Below are 21,285 nucleotides of genomic sequence, written 5' to 3'. Positions count from 1 at the left end.
TGGATAGTTCCTGTGAATTATTATGGGTGGAGGTTACACTCAACAACCGAGCTAGGTTAATAATTGGCTCCTTTTACCGACCCCCGACTCAGCAGCATTAGTGGCAGAACAACTGAGAGAAAATTTGGAATACATTTCACATAAATTTTCTCAGCATGTTATAGTCTTAGGTGGAGATTTCAATTTACCAGATATCGACTGGGACACTCAGATGTTTAGGACGGGTGGTAGGGACAGAGCATCGAGTGACATTATACTGAGTGCACTATCCGAAAATTACCTCGAGCAATTAAACAGAGAACCGACTCGTGGAGATAACATCTTGGACCTACTGATAACAAACAGACCCGAACTTTTCGACTCTGTAAGTGCAGAACAGGGAATCAGTGATCATAAGGCCGTTGCAGCATCCCTGAATTTGGAAGCTAATAGGAATATAAAAAAAGGGCGGAAGGTTTATCTGTTTAGCAAGAGTAATAGAAGGCAGATTTCAGACTACCTAACAGATCAAAATGAAAATTTCTGTTCCGACACTGACAATGTTGAGTGTTTATGGAAAAAGTTCAAGGCAATCGTAAAATGCGTTTTAGACAGGTACGTGCCGAGTAAAACTGTGAGGGACGGGAAAAACCCACCGTGGTACAACAACAAAGTTAGGAAACTACTGCGAAAGCAAAGAGAGCTTCACTGCAAGTTTAAACGCAGCCAAAACCTCTCAGACAAACAGAAGCTAAACAATGTCAAAGTTAGCGTAAGGAGGGCTATGCGTGAAGCGTTCGGTGAATTCGAAAGTAAAATTCTATGTACCGACTTGACAGAAAATCCTAGGAAGTTCTGGTCTTACGTTAAATCAGTAAGTGGCTCGAAACAGCATATCCAGACACTCCGGGATGATGATGGCATTGAAACAGAGGATGACAAGCGTAAAGCTGAAATACTATACACCTTTTTCCAAAGCTGTTTCACAGAGGAAGACCGCACTGCAGTTCCTTCTCTAAATCCTCGCACAAACGAAAAAATGGCTGACATCGAAATAAGTGTCCAAGGAATAGAAAAGCAACTGGAATCACTCAACAGAGGAAAGTCCACTGGACCTGACGGGATACCAATTCGATTCTACACAGAGTACACGAAAGAACTTGCCCCCCTTCTAACAGCCGTGTACCGCAAGTCTCTAGAGGAACGGAAGGTTCCAAATGATTGGAAAAGAGCACAGGTAGTCCCAGTCTTCAAGAAGGGTCGTCGAGCAGATGCGCAAAACTATAGACCTATATCTCTGACGTCGATCTGTTGTAGAATTTTAGAACATGTTTTTTGCTCGAATATCATGTCGTTTTTGGAAACTCAGAATCTACTATGTAGGAATCAACATGGATTCTGGAAACAGCGATCGTGTGAGACCCAACTCGCTTTATTTGTTCATGAGACCCAGAAAATATTAGATACAGGCTCCCAGGTAGATGCTATTTTTCTTGACTTCCGGAAGGCGTTAGATACAGTTCCGCACTGTCGCCTGATAAACAAAGTAAGAGCCTACGGAATATCAGACCAGCTGTGTGGCTGGATTGAAGAGTTTTTAGCAAACAGAACGCAGCATGTTGTTATCAACGGAGAGACGTCTACAGATGTTAAAGTAACCTCTGGTGTGCCACAGGGGAGTGTTATGGGACCATTGCTTTTCACAATATATATAAATGATCTAGTAGATAGTGTCGGAAGTTCCATGTGGCTTTTCGCGGATGATGCTGTAGTATACAGAGAAGTTGCAGCATTAGAAAATTGTAGCGAAATGCAGGAAGATCTGCAGCGGATAGGCACTTGGTGCAGAGAGTGGCAACTGACCCTTAACATAGACAAATGTAATGTATTGCGAATACATAGAAAGAAGGATCCTTTATTGTATGATTATATGATAGCGGAACAAACACTGGTAGCAGTTACTTCTGTAAAATATCTGGGAGTATGCGTGCGGAACGATTTGAAGTGGAATGATCATATAAAATTAATTGTTGGTAAGGCGGGTACCAGGTTGAGATTCATTGGGAGAGTCCTTAGAAAATGTAGTCCATCAACAAAGGAGGTGGCTTACAAAACACTCGTTCGACCTATACTTGAGTATTGCTCATCAGTGTGGGATCCGTACCAGATCGGGTTGACGGAGGAGATAGAGAAGATTCAAAGAAGAGCGGCGCGTTTCGTCACAGGGTTATTTGGTAACCGTGATAGCGTTACGGAGATGTTTAACAAACTCAAGTGGCGGACTCTGCAAGAGAGGCGCTCTGCTTCGCGGTGTAGCTTGCTCGCCAGGTTTCGAGAGGGTGCGTTTCTGGATGAGGTATCGAATATATTGCTTCCCCCTACTTATACCTCCCGAGGAGATCACGAATGTAAAATTAGAGAGATTAGAGCGCGCACAGAGGCTTTCAGACAGTCGTTCTTCCCGCGAACCATACGCGACTGGAACAGGAAAGGGAGGTAATGACAGTGGCACGTAAAGTGCCCTCCGCCACACACCGTTGGGTGGCTTGCGGAGTATAAATGTAGATGTAGATGTAGATGAATATAAAATGAACTATAAGTAATTGTAGGGTGCCAAAAAAGAACATAGATGTGACATCCTAAAAGAGCAGTTGTGGCAAAAGGGTTTATTGAATACATTTTTAAACCAAACTGACAGTGTTTCTGTGAATGTACAGTGTGATGTGAAATTATAGCTAAAGCTTCATCAGTTAATAGCACTGAAGAATTGTATGTTTTGTGCAAGAGTGAACTAGTGGCTGATCACTGTTCCACTAGTGGAAATAGCCTGTGATAGCTTTACTGCAGAAGAAACCAGAGCTGACCAGCTTAGCAATTGGGGAACTTGGCCAGATATTATGAATGATAATTTTAGCATGTGTGCAATTAAGGAAGGTCTGTGAGGCATTAGTGAAAAAATGTAAAATTTCCTGTGGAAATAAGAAAAGGTGTTTTAATCTTTTTCATTGCTTCCAGATATTGTAAATGATAACTTTAGGATAAGTGCAATTAAGGAAGGTCTCCAAGATATTTTTTCATTTCTTCCACCATCTTTCAAATGAGTTAAGCAAATGTAGCTTGTATATTCTTGAATGGAAGAAGCTGTGTATTGCTTTTCTTAAGTTGTTCAATTAGAGTGCTCACTCTCTCATAACAAATGCTTTAGAGAGTGACAATACTTGATCAAATATTCTCGCTAACCACGAACTGTCCTGCAAACATATTATTGAAATGTGCAAGTGGAAAGAGCTTCCACAGAGAATCAAAAAGTCAAAATTAATGGATCAGACAGATCAACACAAACTGATTTGGAAGAAAAAAGGTGGTGATCAGTTTTGATAAGGTTATTTTCGACAATGTTTCTGTGCTGAAAGAAATCTTTCATAAAGAGGTGAACATAAAATGTTTGGAAGTCCAAGTATGGAAACTTTTTAGAAGAAGTAGAATTAATGGCCAAGTATTAAATGATCATATTGTGTAGCTAAACCTGAAAGATTGTTTACATACTTAAGAAAGGGCATACAAAATTAAATCATTCCCATAATTTATGATGAGACAGGATCTCTCATTAAGAGTACCGTACTCCAAAATTAATATTATTCAACGATATTGGACCATACTTCATATTTAAGACACAAGAAGCTATTAAGCATGGTTTTATGTGTGGTAGAAGTGTTTTCCAACCATTTACAACTGAAGAATATTTTTTGATTTTTGTAAGTGAGTCACACTACTGGAAAAAGTCTCACAGAATTGCTGCTTCAGGTACTCCATAACCTTTTCAGGGACAATCTTCAGACAATGGCAGTAGCATGAATGGCAATAAGAGTGTTACCCAAGATTGAATCATCAAAGAAAATCCAAGAGCTAATTATATCTCTTGCTGTGCTCATAGCTTGAACTTGGATGTTAGAGATGCCATTAATCATCTGTAATTGTGCTACTTTTTTTGTTTCAGTTCAAAGAATGTTCACATTATTTCTGCCTGTGTGAAGCACATAAACCTGAACCTGAAGCTGCTGTGAAATAAAAGATAGGAGGCTATGACAGAAAGTTTTTAGGCTGTGAGATCTGAGTTTACTAGGACTTGCATTACTACAGTTAAATAATGCTTGCAAAAATGATCCAATGTGCTTCAGTGAAGTACCTAGTCTATTTAAAGAAGTAAGAAAATTTAAGTTTTCCCTGTGTGTTTTGACATCAAATAGTGTCCTTTGCCTTGTCAGCAGAGTTTATAAAGCAATTCAGCAAGAAGGTATGCAGTTAGACACTACAATAAAATTAATACAATCAGCACCAAGTGATACTGAAGAATATAGAGCCAACAGTTTTGAAAAGGCTAAGAAAGGAGCTGAGGAAGCTTTAGAAAATGTTGCTGAGTTAATAGAATCTACATCAGCAACTTTTAAAAGGCAGTTTTGTTATGAAAGTAAGGATCAGCCCACTCCAGGGGAGGAGAGCTGCTTCTATATTGTGGTAGACACCACTGTTATGTCTGTGAAGGAAAGGTTTCAGCTGCACAGTAACTGCTGTGACGTGTTCAATGTTACTTGTGACATTAAGATGTTCACAACAAAGAAATCTTGCAGATGCTTTGACAGACCATAAAAAGCAATCAAAAGATACAAATTCACAGGAACTTATAAATGAATGGGAAACATTGTCCACTATGCTTCCACAAGCTGCCAACAGATTTAGAAATACTTCAGTAGACATTTTCCCAAATGTAACAATTTGTTAAGAATATTTTTTTGCAAGCCAGTGTTTGCAGGTGGTGCAGAACATAGCTTTTGAAAGTTAAAGATCATGAAAAATTGAGACCTTATGAGCAATGAATGGTTAATAAGTCATGACATAATAGAAGTGGAAAGATAGATTGCACATTCGCTCAGCATGAAGTTAGTGTATGTTTTGCTCCTCAAAAGCAAAAACAATTAACATTTAGCTGAGTCATTTTTAAAATTAAGTTTGTACAATTTAGTAGGCTTTACCCCATTTTATTTACCATTAGACACCCTCTATTAAACTGTGTGCGTAATTTTGCATGGTTGTCGTGGTGCACGTAAAAGTTATTACCACCTGATCAGCCAAGTGTAGCTCAGAGTTATTGCTACTTCTAATAATTCATGTTAAAGAGTGATAAAGGATCACAGAACAAAATTTAAGAATGCATATAAATAGAATTTATTTCTATGACAGCTCTCACTGGCTACTTGTTTTGGATGTAAAAACAGGTCAACATATCACATAAGGAAACCCACTGCTGAAATAGCCAGTTTTTGCTTCTTTAAAAATAAAAATTAAACTCAAATGCTAAAGTTCTACAGCCATTACAATATCTGTAGTAAACTGTGGTTCCCTCAATTCGTATGAAATATTGTAAGTAATGTTTTTTAATATATTATGGAATCAGCACATGTGCTTGCTGTTAAATTTGCTAGTTAAAGAAAAACATATTTGACACTATGATTATTGATGTATTTTATGAGAATTATTTTGCAAATGAGATGCAACAGTGAAGTTCTACTTCACAACATGTCATGACGCAGAGGTGACTTTTCCAAATGAGAAACATATTTTGACAGATGTAAGGAAAACTTTTCTGAAAGATTTGGAAAAATATTTAGTAATTTAATAAAGCAAACACAACCAAAATCAGTTCAGAATTGTTTTAGTATTACTGTAATGTTGGAAATGTCAAATGAATTGTTATATTACTAATTCTCCAGTTCTATTTTGTGTTGGTTTCAGGTGCAGTTCAGTCATTTCAGGTGCATATACATACATATCTGGTGCATATTTTCCTTGTTTTAGTGTATATTTCCAGTATTATTGTCCATATTTAATGCATAAATGCATACATTTAACACAAAACAATCAACTGGCAATCTAGCTTGAGTGACAGCACTGTTGTGTCCACTTAAAAAAAAAAATAGAAGATAAATGGAGATACTATGCAACTTAAATTACCCAGTATTATTAGAACTTGAACTTCACGTGCTACACACTCCACATAAAAAATAACTGAATTAAAATTTGTTTTTGCCAATGAGTCCTGAGATAATGCAAAGTCATGGGTAAGCTAGTACTTAATAAACTGCTTTCATCCTTCTACTTCAAACTATTCAAAAACATACAACTATTTCTGAACCTCTCTGAAAAAATGTGGGAGCCTCCATGTTGATACTTTCTAGTACTGAAAGCATCAATAACAGAAATATTTAAACAGCATCCCAACTCTAACAATGCTGTCATCGCTGATACTTGTGTGGTATTAATTTTTAAAACCACCTTAGTCTCTTCATAATACCTGTGCTGATTGAAGAATTTGGATTCTACAAATGTAGCATATGCCAACAGTGCTCCATCTAGCTATAATTGCACCAGATTTATTGTCAAAAACAGGAATAATAATGTTATCCATTAAAGTACTTTGTACTTTTTCATTCTCACCAGATATCTAGGACACCAAAAATACTGTATTATCCCAAACCTAAACAGATAAAATACACATTATGTACAGAAATTTATCAAAGAACTGTTTTGAAGGACAGTACTGTCATAATATGACACTTACATTCTCTGTTTGTCCAGACTGTTCATGTTTCATTATAGTTTTCTTCAGGCTCCATTTCTCTAAATTTTAAGGAGGACTTTGGGTTGAGGTACAGTAATCACATATGAAATTAAAACTGACTTCACATCAAGTTTGAATGTGACTGTTTTATTACAATCATAGAGAAATACATTTGTTTTTGTAACCACATCTCAACTCAAGTGTCTCTGACTTCTTTGTTCATCTACAACCTGATAAAGCCTACAAACGACTGGTTACCATGAGATCTTTAAGGACTAATGTGGTGTCTGTTCTGCAGAAACATGCTAATTGGAACTGCAGTCACAGCTGACATAAACAGTGTTAATCATTTGCCAACTCACACATGCAGATTTACCATTACACTAAATTTTGGCAGTGATGTGGCACACAGTGGCCTGCATGAGACAAAGCGGGCAGGCAGTGAGAGCTGGATAACACATGACACATGTCTCTGATATTTCTCACTGCAGGCCATATGGGTCTAGTTAACACAGCTCCCCACAAACACACATACAAAGTCTTACTACTTGGTTAATTTTGTGGTGTCTTTCATCTGTCCACAAAAGAGACAGTGCTACACAGGCCACTCTGGAAACCATCCATTTGATGACACGACCTTTGTTCTGAATGGTTCACATGTTTGCACAATGTGCTTATCACTGGAGTGTGTACCCTCCAGGAGCAGTGATCAAGCCGTACCACCAGTGCAGTGTCCTAGCACAGACATTAAAGACACACGTTTGTTTGTAACACCTAGCAAGGCATGCCAAAATAAATGTTTAGTGCGTGGTTGGGGCAGTGCCAGCAGTTCACTGCATGTCTAGAACCATAAGTGGTGATGACATCACATCCCCATTTCACTCATGACCCCAATGTGCTTCTTTGATGTGTGTTGTGTTATTTCCATTGCGTGCTTATCCTTTGTATGAGAACTTCTCTCTAAGCCAAGATGTTGAATTTAGAAGACTACAAAAGACTATAGAAGACCTGCTCACATGCAGCCAGAGATTGGAGAGTTTGTTACACGTGCACTCTGCATGCACAGACTCAGCGCATCTGTAGACAGCTCAGGAAAATGTTGGCACACAAAGCCCCATCACACCGGCACCTCCTACTGCACTGGGCGGTGCTGGTCTGGCTGCCTCCCTTTTGCCATTGTGACCCTGTCATGTGGTTTAGTGAAGTTGGGGTGGTCTTCATGAGTAACAATGTAACCTCTGACTTTGCAAAATTCACGCATGTAGTGAGCCGGCTCAACCAAAACTACGTGGTCAAAGTATGAGATATAATCACCAGCCTGCCAATGCAGACCTCTTACAAATGACTCAAGGAAGAACTGATCCATCAGACCTCCTGATCCAAGGAACAACAGGTGGATCTCATCTGAGTGTGAGTTAACAAGCATTTCACTCACATTTAAATATATGGCCAAAAGAGTCATCCTTCAAGAATTGTGAAACAAACCCTGTCACACAGGACTGTGTGCCACAAAGAGCACAGATTCGCCACGAGATGGGGAAATTTACAGGAGTCTATTATGCTGAATGAGACCTAAGTGCTGTAGTGTGCGACTGAGACAGACGAGAACCTACAGTGTAGGGAAATCCCAATGAACCCACAGTAATTTTAATCTACCAACCTTCATAAATTTGCATGGCAGTCCCAATAAAACTTGAATATTGATCATATCTATAGTAGTTTAGGGTTTACTGTTAAAGTGAAATTAACAAGTTTTGTTACAAAGACCCAAATGCTTAAATCTGAACACTTTGGTCAATCTTAATGAATGACATTTCATATAGAAGCGCATCATTAAAATGACGGATGTTGTAAATGTCAACTTTGTAGCTTTATTTGTTTAAAAGATATAATAAATTTAAATTATCAGTATTTTCAATTAAGCATCTGATCATCATTTCCTCCACAAAACACGTTGAATGGTGACAGCATGACACCTTATTGAATCATTAGGTAATAAAATTGTTGTTGTAAAGTTTAGTGTATAATACTTACTTTTGTTATCAGAAAGCACATCGGTGCAAGGCTACTGGTTGTGACATTCAAAGTTAAGAAGGTTTTATGTAAAAGAATTTAATGTTTATTATGTGATGCATATTATTGTTACTTTATTTAGAACATGAAAGTGGTTAAGCATTGATTATTTAAATATGTTAAAATTTATAATAATGCAGAATAAGCTGTAGCCAATCAGATGGACAGCTTCAGGGAAGGAAACTGCGCTAGTCAGTTGAGCAACAATGTTCGTCATGTGGGGGATGTGGCCGGAGATGGGCAGAGGAGCAGTGTTGGAGGACACAAAAACAGACTGTCTGTCTTTAGATAGCTAGGAAGTGAAACAACTTAGAAAATGTCGCATTGTGTGGTATCGCGGGACTTAGTAATTGACTGGTGAGCAGCTGTGCACCTTGGGTGAACTCTGACTTTTCACTTAGTTAATGAGGTGGAGTACTGGACTTTTAGTTCGTGATGAGATTGTGAATGATCAAACTCTGTCAAATGGGTATGTGCTGGAGTGTAACAGTAACTCTAAATATGACGACTTTCACTATTAGTTTGCTTTCTGAATAAACATTATTCCAACCAAATCACAACTGTGTGGCCTACATCATTTATGGGTCATTAATTTAGTTCCTGATATTATTATTATTATTATTATTATTATTATTATTATTATTATTATTACTGTTAATATATGTTACATTAACTTTGTATTTTGCAAACATGCCATCAGCCAGACAATTTAACCAAAGGGTCACAAGTGTCTAATTTAGGGTCTGTAATGCAACATGTGTGGTTCAACCCCTAGAAAAGTTTGAGCCAAGACGTTTTGACGAAGAGGAACTGCACGTGAGCCTGAACATCTCTAGGATGTTAGCTTGCACGAGGAACAATGGGCACACCAATTGCTGCACCAAGATAAATGTGGGGACTGAAGACCTTCCCAGTTCCTACATCACTTGGGGAGCCGGTACTGGATTCACTGTTATGCACTAACTGGGTGTGCAGCCTCACCACTCAGGTGCAGGTGGTAATATCAGTGCAGACAGAGATGCAGCTGGATGCCATTGCAAACTTGGCCAACCATATGTAGGGCACAACGATGTCTAGCACCATGGCCATGGCAGCTTATGACACCATTCCAACTCCATGGTGGCATGCACCTCCTGTAGCCTCTGCCATGAACAGAGTTGCACCAGCTAGTTCACAACTTGGCCACACAGGTGGCAGCTCTCCCCACACAGGTCAACCAGTTGGCACCTTCAGAGGCAGAGGTCAGCAGGCACCGCAGTGGCAGCCAATTCAGCCACCACCAAACTGGCTTGCACAACTGGTAACACAGCTCCAGCTGTTCGAATGGTGCTCCACTGACAGCAGAGTGGCCGCCAAGTGACTTCTGCTGGTACCACACACACTTCAGCAAGAAGCGACAAAATGATGTCCTCCCTGCACATGCCAAAATGCCAGCTGCAACCAGGCCTAGATGCACCCAGCTGCAGTTCAGTATCCAGGCATCTTATCATAGCAGAATGGGCAGTCAATGTGAGGTACCTCTTTGATGAGAGTTTGGACATCTCGATATTCCCCCATTTTTGCTAAGAGAATGCAAGCAGGCCTAGGCACTCTCTCTCACTGCAGTGAACAATTTGGCCATTAAAACTTATGGTACACACAACCACAATTTAGATCTAAAGGACATTTACTCCGGCTAATGTCAGTGAGCTGGTCATGGGAGTGCATTTTATCTGCCATTACAGGCTGCTAGCCGACTTCACAAACGCCTGCCCACTGACGCAACAACAAGTTCAAAGATAGTGGAACAGAGCCGGCAGGACACATTCTACACTATAAAACCTGTGAAGGGCCCTGGACCTTACACTGACATTCTGGAAAAATTTCATGAACTCACCAACCCAGCTGGTGCACCGAATGATACCCAGCAATGGTGCACCACATAACCACACCCAGCCCATCCACATCGTACTGCCCATATCGACTAATGCTCAATAGAGTTTCAGTAGCAAAGGCTGAATTCAAGGTCATGCTGCATCAAGGCATCGTTTGGCCATCAAGCAGCCCATGGTCATGTTTGTTGCATTTAGTTGTGAAAAAAGACAGTTCATGGTACCCATGTGGGGACTATCACACCCTTAATACACAGACAGTGCCAGATTAATATCAGGTACCACACCTTCAAGATTTATATCCACACATTGGCAGGCTGTGTCATATTTAGTAAAACTGATTGCGCACAGGTGTACACACAAATTTCAGTGGTGCCCAAAGACATTTAGAAAATGGCCATTTGGGCTTTTCAAGAAAGTCTGTCTTTGACTTTTGGTCTCCAGCATCTGAGTGAAGCTAGAATTGTCATCAACACGGTGAAATGCACATTTGGTGTAACGGAAATAGTTCCTTAGCCATTTAATCACCCCCACTGTATCGATGACACAATGCCACTATTGGAGAAGGTACAAGCGATTGTGAACATGCCATGTCTATAGACAGAGCTATGCTGCTACCTCAGGATGTTGAAATTTTATCACTGCCATCTGCCCAATGTTGCCACCATGCAAGAACCTGTGACAAGTCACTGCAAGGTCCCATCCTGAAAGGGAAGACTTCTGGGAATTGTATGGATGCACTGGAGCAGAGCTTTATGGAGTCAAAGTGGAAACTTGCAGAAGCGATGCTGCTCGTGCCCCCGGTACATAATGTGAACTTAGCCATAGTGGTGGACACTAGCCAGATCACCACCAGCATGGTGCTGTAACAGCATGTCGGTGGGAACTAGCAGCCACTTGGTCTTTTCGTGAATAAAGTGTCAGAATCACAAAACGCTTGGAGCACTTACGACAGGGAGATGCTTTCAGTATACATGACAGTGAAATACTTCTGTCCATCAGTAGAAGCCCAGAAATTTGTCATTTTCACTGACCATAAACCAATAGCTCATGTGTTTCAAAATAATCACCCGAAGAGTTCACAGCACGAATCCAGCAAATACAATACGTCAAAATTTACATCAAGCATCCGTCATTTTTCTGGGATAGATAGACAATATAGTGGCTAATTGCTTGTCCCAAGCTTGTGCCATTGTCTTGCCCCATGTGAACTTTGAGGATGTTGCCCAAGTACAGGAGAGTGGTGAAGAACTGCACAGTTTTCGTCATGACATCTCCAGTTGCCTGCAGTGGGAGCTAGTGCCTGTCTCTGGCTCTGCATGGGTGATCTGGTGCGACATTTCCACCAGCACACACAAACTGTTCCTTCTGGAGAAATTCTGGTGCACTGCCTCTGACCAAATCCATGGACTATCACACACTGGCACTGACACCACTGCCATGCTCATCTGGCCCAGGCTCTGGAAGAACTGCTGTGAATGGACATGTACTTGCACCACATGCCAGCATGCCAAAGTCAGGAGACACAACCACACACCCATGGGTATCTTTTGCAATGTGACATACCGATTTGCACATGCCCATGTGGACCTTATCAGCCTGCTCTCTCTCTCTCTCTCTCTCTCTCTCTCTCTCTCTCTCTCTCTCTCTCTCTCTCTCTCTCCAAAGGCAAGCGGTATCTGCTGGCTATCATGGACTGTTTCACTCGCTGGCCAGATTCAACACCCATTGCCAACATCACTGCTGAGACTCACCACCACCCTCATTGACACTGGTGGCATGCTTCAGATGACAGTCACTTGACGACAGACTGTGTCTGCCAGTTTGGCTGCGTGTTGTTCACACACATCACCAGACTGTGTGACATCTGATTACACAGAACCATAAACTACTATCTGTCAAACGGCATGGTTGAATGGCTCTATAGGACTATGAAAGTTGCCCTCATGTGCCATGATACCATCTGGATGGAGGTTCTCCCACTGGTGATGCTGGGCCTGCAAGTAATGCCTCAGAAGATCTGACAACAGACAACATACATTCTGCCAGTGGTCAGGTGGAGCCTGCACCTGCAGCCACCAGTGATGCGCAGATGCAACCAGCTCTCATTGCACCACCACATGTTCTTCCCACTACCTCACCCTGGTAGCCAGAGCTGCCACCTGAACCGCACTCACCACAGGCACACAGGTCACCCCCACCACAGCTGACAACAGACTACATCACTCATTCCAGCTGTCATGTCCACTTAAAGTGCCTGTGCAGTGTCATCAAAACACCACACCACACAAAGCAGCAAGCATATCCCTCATCTGTCTTATGTCACTAGAATCTGGCACCCCCCACCTGCCCACTGCTGTCTGCTGTAGAGACTCTTTATCCACTGGCCACCCCTGCAGCCAGTATCTCCAGTTGAGCTGCGGACACCATCTCGTGTGTCAACAGCTGCTTGTCTGTCATAGCTGCTGGACTCGTGTTAGCATCCCTGTGCCTCTACCACATCGAGCGTTGAGACCGGATTGGCATCCATGCTGGCTTTCATGCTCGTGTTCCCATCGAGCTCCAAACGTCACATCCGTGCCATTGGGCACATCCGTCGCAGATCCAGGACCCACTTTCAATTCGCAGCAACACCGTACTCGTACAACCCCATACTTGCAAGTTTATACTTATCTGTGCAATCTCTGTACCTCCACTGTCTAGAGTGTTGAGGCCGGATTGGGTGTAAAGCTGTGCTACCATGACTGAGTCCCTCAACAAAATTGTAGGACAGCACAACTCGTGAACCTTAGAATTGCCATTCTAGATGTCATTCTGAACAATTCAAATAGTGAACTTCATTCTACTGTAGTGCATTAACTGTAGTACTAGTGAACAGTCTGTGTTGTTATTAAGCTACCATTGTGTCAGCCTTAGAGATTTCTTTCCAAGTGACCCACAACTATAAGCCTAGGCTGTGCATTGCTATTGATAGTTGTATCCAGCACTGGCAGCTGCTGCTGCTGCTGCTGCTGCTGCTGCTGCCACTGCTGTCACTAGCCGACTGCATGGGGACACGTCCACCACTCATACTGAGGTCAGCTTGCAGACTGAGTTCCATGCTTTCTCGCAGCTATGGACCTCCACTCTTAAAGGGCAGATCTGTGTGGTGGCTGTATCACAGAAAGACACAAATGGCAGAACTGTGGTCACTCCAGCATTCGCCAGCCCAAGCACACAGTTTTACCATTAACTGAAATTTTGGCAACAGTGCAATGTGCACCAGTCCACATGAGACAAAGCAGGCAGGCAGTGTTAGCTGGATACTGTGACGCAACACACGTCTTTGATCTTTCTCACTGTGGACCACACGGGTGGAGTTAATGCAATTTCCCACAAATGTGTATGTGAAGTCTGGCTAATTTACTCACTTTGTGGTGTCTCTCATCCATCCATGAGAGACACAATGTTCCATGGGCCATGCTGGAAACTGACAGTTCAGTGATGTGACCTTTGCTTTGTGAAGTTCACAGAGTTGCACAAAGTGCTTGTCACCAGATTGTGTACCCTCCAGGATTTGATGATCAAGCCATATCATCAGTGCAACATGCCAGTACGGACATTAAAAACATGAGGTTGTTTGTAACACCTAGTGAGACATGCCAAAATAAGTGTACGTCATTAACAAAACAGCCCTCATCAATTTCCCATCACCAAGCCTATTCATTGGACATAGTGCAGGGCTGCAGCAGTACTGCTGGTTCGCTGCACACCTAGGACTGTAAGCGGCGATAATATCATGTCCCCACCTCACTAATAATTTTCAAACATGTGACTGACCACAATGGCATCAAAACAAAGAAAATTACACAAAAATGTCTTATTATAGTATTGTTTCATGAGTTCTAAGTTTTGCTGATTTTCTACATTTATGTTTTATTATTTTTTTTTTTTTTTTTTTTTTTTTGTTTTTCCCCAATAACTGACAGTGTTGAGATTGTGATTTTATAATACTTTTATTTAATTTTTATTCTTATATTTTGACCATTACTATCAACATTGTTGTGAAAGCCCATATAATATATGAATTTTAAATAAAAATAATATAAAACTATGTGACATAGTTTTTATCCAAAGCTTGTCTCAGTATGGTGCACACATCCTAGTCACAAAAACAGAACTTCTCACAAATATGTGTGATTACAACCATTTAACAGCTGTTAACTAATACAAGGGGTATGCAAGACTGAACTGGTCAAAATCATTACAGCTTCTTACTCAATCATAATGCCACTAGTTAGAAAATAAATGTTACAAAGTAGAGCCATACCCATCTGCCACAAGCACTCCACATTGATCCCATTGATCAAATTTAGTAAAAATCTGAATTATCTTTGTATATAACACTCACAGGCATAAATCCAAATTATTATAGTAATTTCCAATTGCTAAGCTTCTGCTAAACTAAATTATCATATAAACATTTTCTGCTTGTCTTCAAGGTGCCTCACATGGAGAAGATGGTGGTTACTTATTTACTATGGGAGAGACACCTCTAAACCTCAGTCCTGAATCTGATGAACATAAAGTTCGGAAAATGATAGTTAAAATGTGGACCAATTTCATGAAATCTGGGTGAGTATAATATTGAACATTTAATAATTACTTTCTTGGTTCTTCTATGGCTTACAAAAAATAAAACATACAAAAAATTAAATAAAGTTGATAAATAAAGAAATTATCACCTCCACCAATAAGTTGCTCATTTGTACTGCAAAATAAATTGAAACATGTTCTATATAAGTTTAGGTAACAATTTGAAGTGATGTTTACAGAAAATGTGATTATGATTTTGTAAAATCAAGACTCATTCAGTTACTATTAGAGAAAGTAATACCCTCAACCCATAGTAAAAGTTTTGTGTTTGTATGAAAGCAGATATGTGACATGTAGAAATACTGGTAGCACTTGCAGACAAATCACTTTCTTCCAACCAGTGCCAATTTTCTCCACCACTTCATGAGGTAATGGGCAGGTTGTGGCGCCCTGAAAATATTCTGGGTTCGGAGTTGGCGTGGCCGCTCGGCAGGCTATATGGTGCCAGACATTGGGCAGAGCAAGAGGGGTATCCCCAGTGCATGGCCCAGGCTGACCGTTTGGCTGGGAATTCCATGCTGACGCATTGTCAAGGACTGTGCTTTGTGTCGATGAAGGAGATGTGTATGCCGGGAGTGCCAAAGATGGTGGACTTCATGAAACCATAATGGCAGACATTTCACAGTTCATGTAGAAATTAATAATAGCCAGAGAAATCATGATAACTTAAAAAGAAACATGTACATTACCATTATTTGCATGATTATTTTGATGGTGTAATCAGATTTAAATATATTTATTTAAAGTTTAGTATCTGACTGTAAATTATACAAGTAACACCCAGGAACGAATTTCCAAAATCTAAACGGTTCATCAGATTTTGTTGATCGGTGTGTCTTTAGAAAGCTATTAGTGTAAATCTAAATCGGTATGAATTACAGGCATGTAACTTGAATAGTACGTGAGTTATTGGAGATCAAAGTGGCCGATTACTATTAATCACTTCAAGTACAAGTGCTCCACAGTGACACGGAAAAATGGTAGCAGCATGCTTATAAATATATTTATTCGTCTATGTCTGTGTTTCTATCTGATATATACTATTCATTAAGAAATTGGTCAAATATTTACTCCGTTTTAGAAAACACGGACACATTAGGCTACTTGGTCTACTTTTGGTTTCTATTCCTATTTGTTTATGTATTTAATAATGTGTGTTAGAGAGCTTTTATGGTCTAGCCATACAAATGTTTTTTAGTTTCAAGTTATTTAAATGTAAATCCAGTATTTCATATGTGTTTCAATATGTTCGTGAATGTGCCTTGGCTTGGAGAAATGGTGGGAGGGCTCCAGCCAATCACAGCACACGTTAATGGGAAGACTGGATGGAAGTGGGGGAGGAGCATCGGGTCACAGAGGGGACACAGAAAGTGCTGGATGGGGAAGCATGACGAGCGGTCGCGGGAAATACTTGGAGAGCGGAGCAGTTTGTGCTTGGTCGTGGGAGATAAATATTTCGTAGTGCCAACTTGTGCACTAGTGAGATTTCTGTGGCTTCTGCAGTGAAGATGTAGTATGCGTTTAGAAGTGAATATCTTGCAAGCTACGTTGTTGCTCATAACTAATTACATGAAGTAGGAATTTATTGTTTCCCTGTTAGTCAACTTACATTTTATTTAAATGCTGGACCATCAACACCAATAAGTGTTTTACAGTAATAAATGGCATTCTTAAAGGTACTTCTGCTATTGTACTCATCATTTAAAGTCATTAAAATAGTACCTGCAGATTTTATTTAATTGGAATCTTTCGTTTTTGAATTTCTATGTCACATTCAAAATTCGCAATTGCCGAGTAATAGGAACCTTCGACTAGTCGATTCATGTGTATATTCATATTGTATACTGTAGACTCAGCAGTATATGGCTTGTAATGCAGCAACTATGCACCCCTGCCCCTAGACAACAAAACCACCCAAAACTTTTAATATTTCAAGTCTGAGGGTACGTAGTTGAGGGCCACCTCATTTTTTTTAATTTTGAAAGCCTGCAACTAGCAGCATCAGTAAAAATTTTGTACATATCATGTTCTAACAATTGAAGTCTCTGACATATGCCTGAGGGCAGACATTGAAGCAATTCAAAGAGGCCCTGGTTGGCAAAATATCCCATACAAAAATTGATAAAAGAGAGTAAAGGTGGCACTGTTCTTACAAAAACATATTGGCAAAATTTTGGAATACAAGGTAGGCAGTGAAAAAATTGTGCTGCATCATCATATATCTCACAAAGGAACATGAATACAAGTTAATGTTCCTATATTATCTTTTTTGTTACTGACTTATTGAACAAAGTATATAGAATTAAATTTGTTTAGTGTCGCTTGTCTCTAAACATCTATTTATCACATACAGCACAACACATATAATCACTTGATGGAGACTGTTTGTAACAGCTGCTAAAATATTGGCTGTTATATTTTACACCATGAGACAGTCACACAACTAACAGAATTTTATTGTATCCAACTCTGAAAGGCTACTCACAATTTTAGATTTAAACTGTTACACTGTTTGATACCCACACAATACTCTGTAAATACATTTCATTCATATTAATCTAATATTATGTGCCCAAAGCAAAAAAGTTCAAAAAGTCTGTACACATTAAGTATCGAGAAACTTGGCAAAAATACTTTTTTGCAGTTTCTGTTCTTCTCCCACACATTATCTACTGCTACTCAGTGCCTCAGTACAGCTAACAAGTTTATGTTAAGGGAAATGCTTTAGCCTATTTTGGAAATGTACTTCGTTCACCTTACTCACTAGTTCGTTAAGCTGCATTATTCTCCACTGTTTATGCTTGATAAGCTGCTTTTATTTTACCATTACTAGTCTGAAAAAATAAAACTGGGATACACATGTCACTAACATTAGTATAACATTATAAATGTTTAATACTTGGTTTTAATTTTTGTTTCATGATTTTCAGTGTACCAACTGAAGAGCCTTATGATGATGACCTCAACATTATCTGGCCAAAGTATACAGTTAAAGAACACGAGTTTTTGGATATAAATGTGAAATCATCCATACAGAGGGAACTGGAACCAAAACGTCTTGGTTTCTGGAGAGGGATATTCCCATCTTCATGAAAAGTTGTGGAACTGAAAACCCAAGCTAAAGCATGTGTTTGAAGACAGTATTGCATATAATAAAACTTTTGGTGCAGAAGTGAAAGTTAATCTGTTTTTCCCAATGTCTTTTAAAATCAGAGATGATAATTTGTATTGCAACCATTTTTACCCTTTCACTGTATTGTGGGTGGGATACTTTAAGTGCAACCTTCACACAGACTGCTAACATTCTGCTACAGGAAATTTTTTGGAAGTGTTAAAGAAACACTCACATTTTGATTTTCAGACACTGTTTATGGACATCTAAATTATTTCCTCTCAAGAAAATTCTGGTATATAGAACTGCAGTAGTTGACACTTTTCCAACATAAATTTTAAAATGTTGATATTTATTAATGTATATTAATTCTAATTGTGGAGCATTGTTTGATCAAATATCTTTCAAACAAGATTGAAATTCATTTTAATATCATTACCTAATGCAGGAACTGAAATACACATTCCACTGAACAGCTAGAGACAATTACAAAAAGGTCACAGTGGAAAGATTGTATGTAGTACACTGATGCCTCAAAAATGAGCACCAATGGATGTTTAAAATATGAAGCCAGGAAAGTTAGAAGGAAAAAAATATGTATTGTATTGTTCTATTGAACCTCATCATCATTTTTGTACATAGTTACAGACTGGTATAGAACAAGTCAGTATTACGAGAAGATCAGATGTGACAATTAATGTGATGAACATCAACAGTACAATTATTACAAATATACAAGAGTTTACATACAAAGAAACCTGCAAGCAAATTATTACTTTCACATAACTGTACTTAGTTTTCTTTTACAATTCAGAATGTGATTAAACCTCAATAAATGTAAATGCATGGATACTCTTAATAAGACCACAAAAAAGCAATAGGATGTTTACTATTCTTACGGAAGCATGTTATCTTAGTTTACATCATCATATCTTTTTGCACAAAAGACAGAAATGCACAATACATCATTGTCATCAGCTTATGAATTTATAACAATTGATCTAGTTTTAAAATGTTTACAACTTATGCAGTATGTTTGTGACCATAGTTTACAATTACAGCTTTTTGTGTAAAAGACACAAATTTGAAAATTAAAAGATATTACAATTTATGACATCAAGATGAAAATGTGTTGTATGACATCCTAGTTCTTTAAGCTAACATTTATTTATTTATACTGTAAGAACAAGTACTAAGGAGATAGATATGTACAGGTCCTAGAATTTTGCTGTCTGTTTTTACTGCTCCACAAGTAACACAGTCTATACAAATTTTTCACTACTGCTATTCAGTACAATAATAATGTATACACTTAGGTTTTAACCTGATAGCAACACTATAACACTTCTGCAGTAGGTAAGTATGTACAACTGCTTTAACTGCTGAGATATTTTTCATCATATTGATGTTACAGGGTAGTTTGTTGTATACAGCTTGTTTCCTACTTGGAATGGTCCATTTTGTTTCAGTGTTATATTTGAATAATGAAGATGTATAGCCTGGTTTCTTCTTGTGTTATACAAGTGAATATCATGGTTTCTAACTACAAGTTGGTTATTATCATCTAATTTTTTCCTTATAAAAGTATTACTTAGAAAATATATAAACAAGATGAAGTACAGTCGTATTTACCCATTCAAATACTCCCTCGGTAGCAGCAACTCTGTCAAATCTGGCTGAAAAGTGATTGTCACAAGTAGGCTATTTTAAAATGATATGGTCCACACCAGATTTACAGTCCAAATACATTAATTGCACTTCAGTATGAGATAGCCTACAGTTATGGCCAGATCGAGTCTCTTCTGTTATAATTTATACACAGATGAACAGATAGCCACATACTATACTAGACTCAGTTGATGATTGTTTGAGTACAGTAACCCAACATTGAAGTGGCATATGTTTAGGTGTGGCAGACATTTAATTAAATCAGTCACTAATTAATGTTCTCAAACTATTGTTCTTGAAATCTAACTATCAAACGAGCCCAAAACTAATGTTCAAAATGAGTATAATTTTGAAATAACACACTACACAGTCTGGTCCTATTGTCACAGTAAGCATTTTTTAAGATTAACACAGCTCATGAAATTAATTATGAGTTCATGCTTAATCATTGCTAACTCAGCTACAGTACAGTTTTGGACACAGATCTTATTTGCTTCACAACTTCCACAGACCGACTGAAATGGCTCCCAGCAGCCTCTCTTTTTTTAAGTTTACAGTAATTAACACTATCTCAAATATTGTTGTCCACTATCTTTTTTAAAACTTACAATTAGACATTTTCATTCCTGGTTAACTGGATAGTGGAGAAAGATTCTGCCACATGTGAACTTTTAGATACTATACGTAATACATAATACAATACTTGTAATAACTGCTATTAAATTATGCCATCTAGTTTGCCAAAATATGGTTTTACATTTCAGTAACAATGTTTTTATGAAATGTTGTAATTACTCTGAAACTAAATGAGTTACTAACATATTTTAAACATTAGATGTCTAAATATTTCAATTATTTATATATACTTTTGGTCTACTTAACCTGAAAGCAAGTAATTGGGTGTAAGTTTACGTAAGAACAATGATAACAAAGTTTGCAATTACTGGTGTTTGTAATTAGCAGTTTTTGGTACACTAATCACACTTATGAACTGCAGTTAATCAAAAGAATGTAATGGATAATAAATTTGGGCAAGCCCTGTATTAATGTTCAAAATTTCTGGTACTGCCATATAATCTCTGGGAGGAAAAATCATAATGGGGCAGGGAGGCTGGGAATCCACCTGTTTTGTTACAAAAGCAATGGAAGATCTTTAAGTTATTTTAATAAAGGCTTTCACAAGCTTCTGGTAGATGCTATTTCCATGGTTCATACAATTCTCTTTTTGGCTGTGAAACATATCTTTCTGGCACTTGAGTTTCCACAGAAGATTGTTGTATTGCTGTAGGGGTTCTGCTTTGGCAAAGTACATATTTTTTAATTGTTCACTC

General features: G+C 38.8%; 1 protein-coding gene across 1 annotated transcript in view; it reads left to right on the top strand.

Annotated features, from left to right (window-relative positions):
- Positions 1-20,269, top strand: part of LOC126162508 (esterase FE4-like) — a 159,887-nt gene extending 139,618 nt beyond the window's left edge. Inside the window, exons 10-11 of the mRNA XM_049919060.1 lie at positions 15,021-15,153; positions 18,105-20,269. Of these exons, the coding sequence (XP_049775017.1) occupies positions 15,021-15,153; positions 18,105-18,267 (296 nt within the window). The 3' untranslated portion in view covers positions 18,268-20,269. The remainder of the gene's footprint in view (positions 1-15,020; positions 15,154-18,104) is intronic.
- The last annotated feature ends 1,016 nt before the right edge of the window (positions 20,270-21,285 follow it).

Source organism: Schistocerca cancellata, chromosome 2, assembly GCF_023864275.1.
Source record: "Schistocerca cancellata isolate TAMUIC-IGC-003103 chromosome 2, iqSchCanc2.1, whole genome shotgun sequence".
Classification (NCBI taxonomy): domain Eukaryota; kingdom Metazoa; phylum Arthropoda; class Insecta; order Orthoptera; family Acrididae; genus Schistocerca; species Schistocerca cancellata.
The sequence above is the reverse complement of the archived record's forward strand: the minus strand, read 5'-3'. Positions and strand labels throughout refer to the sequence as shown.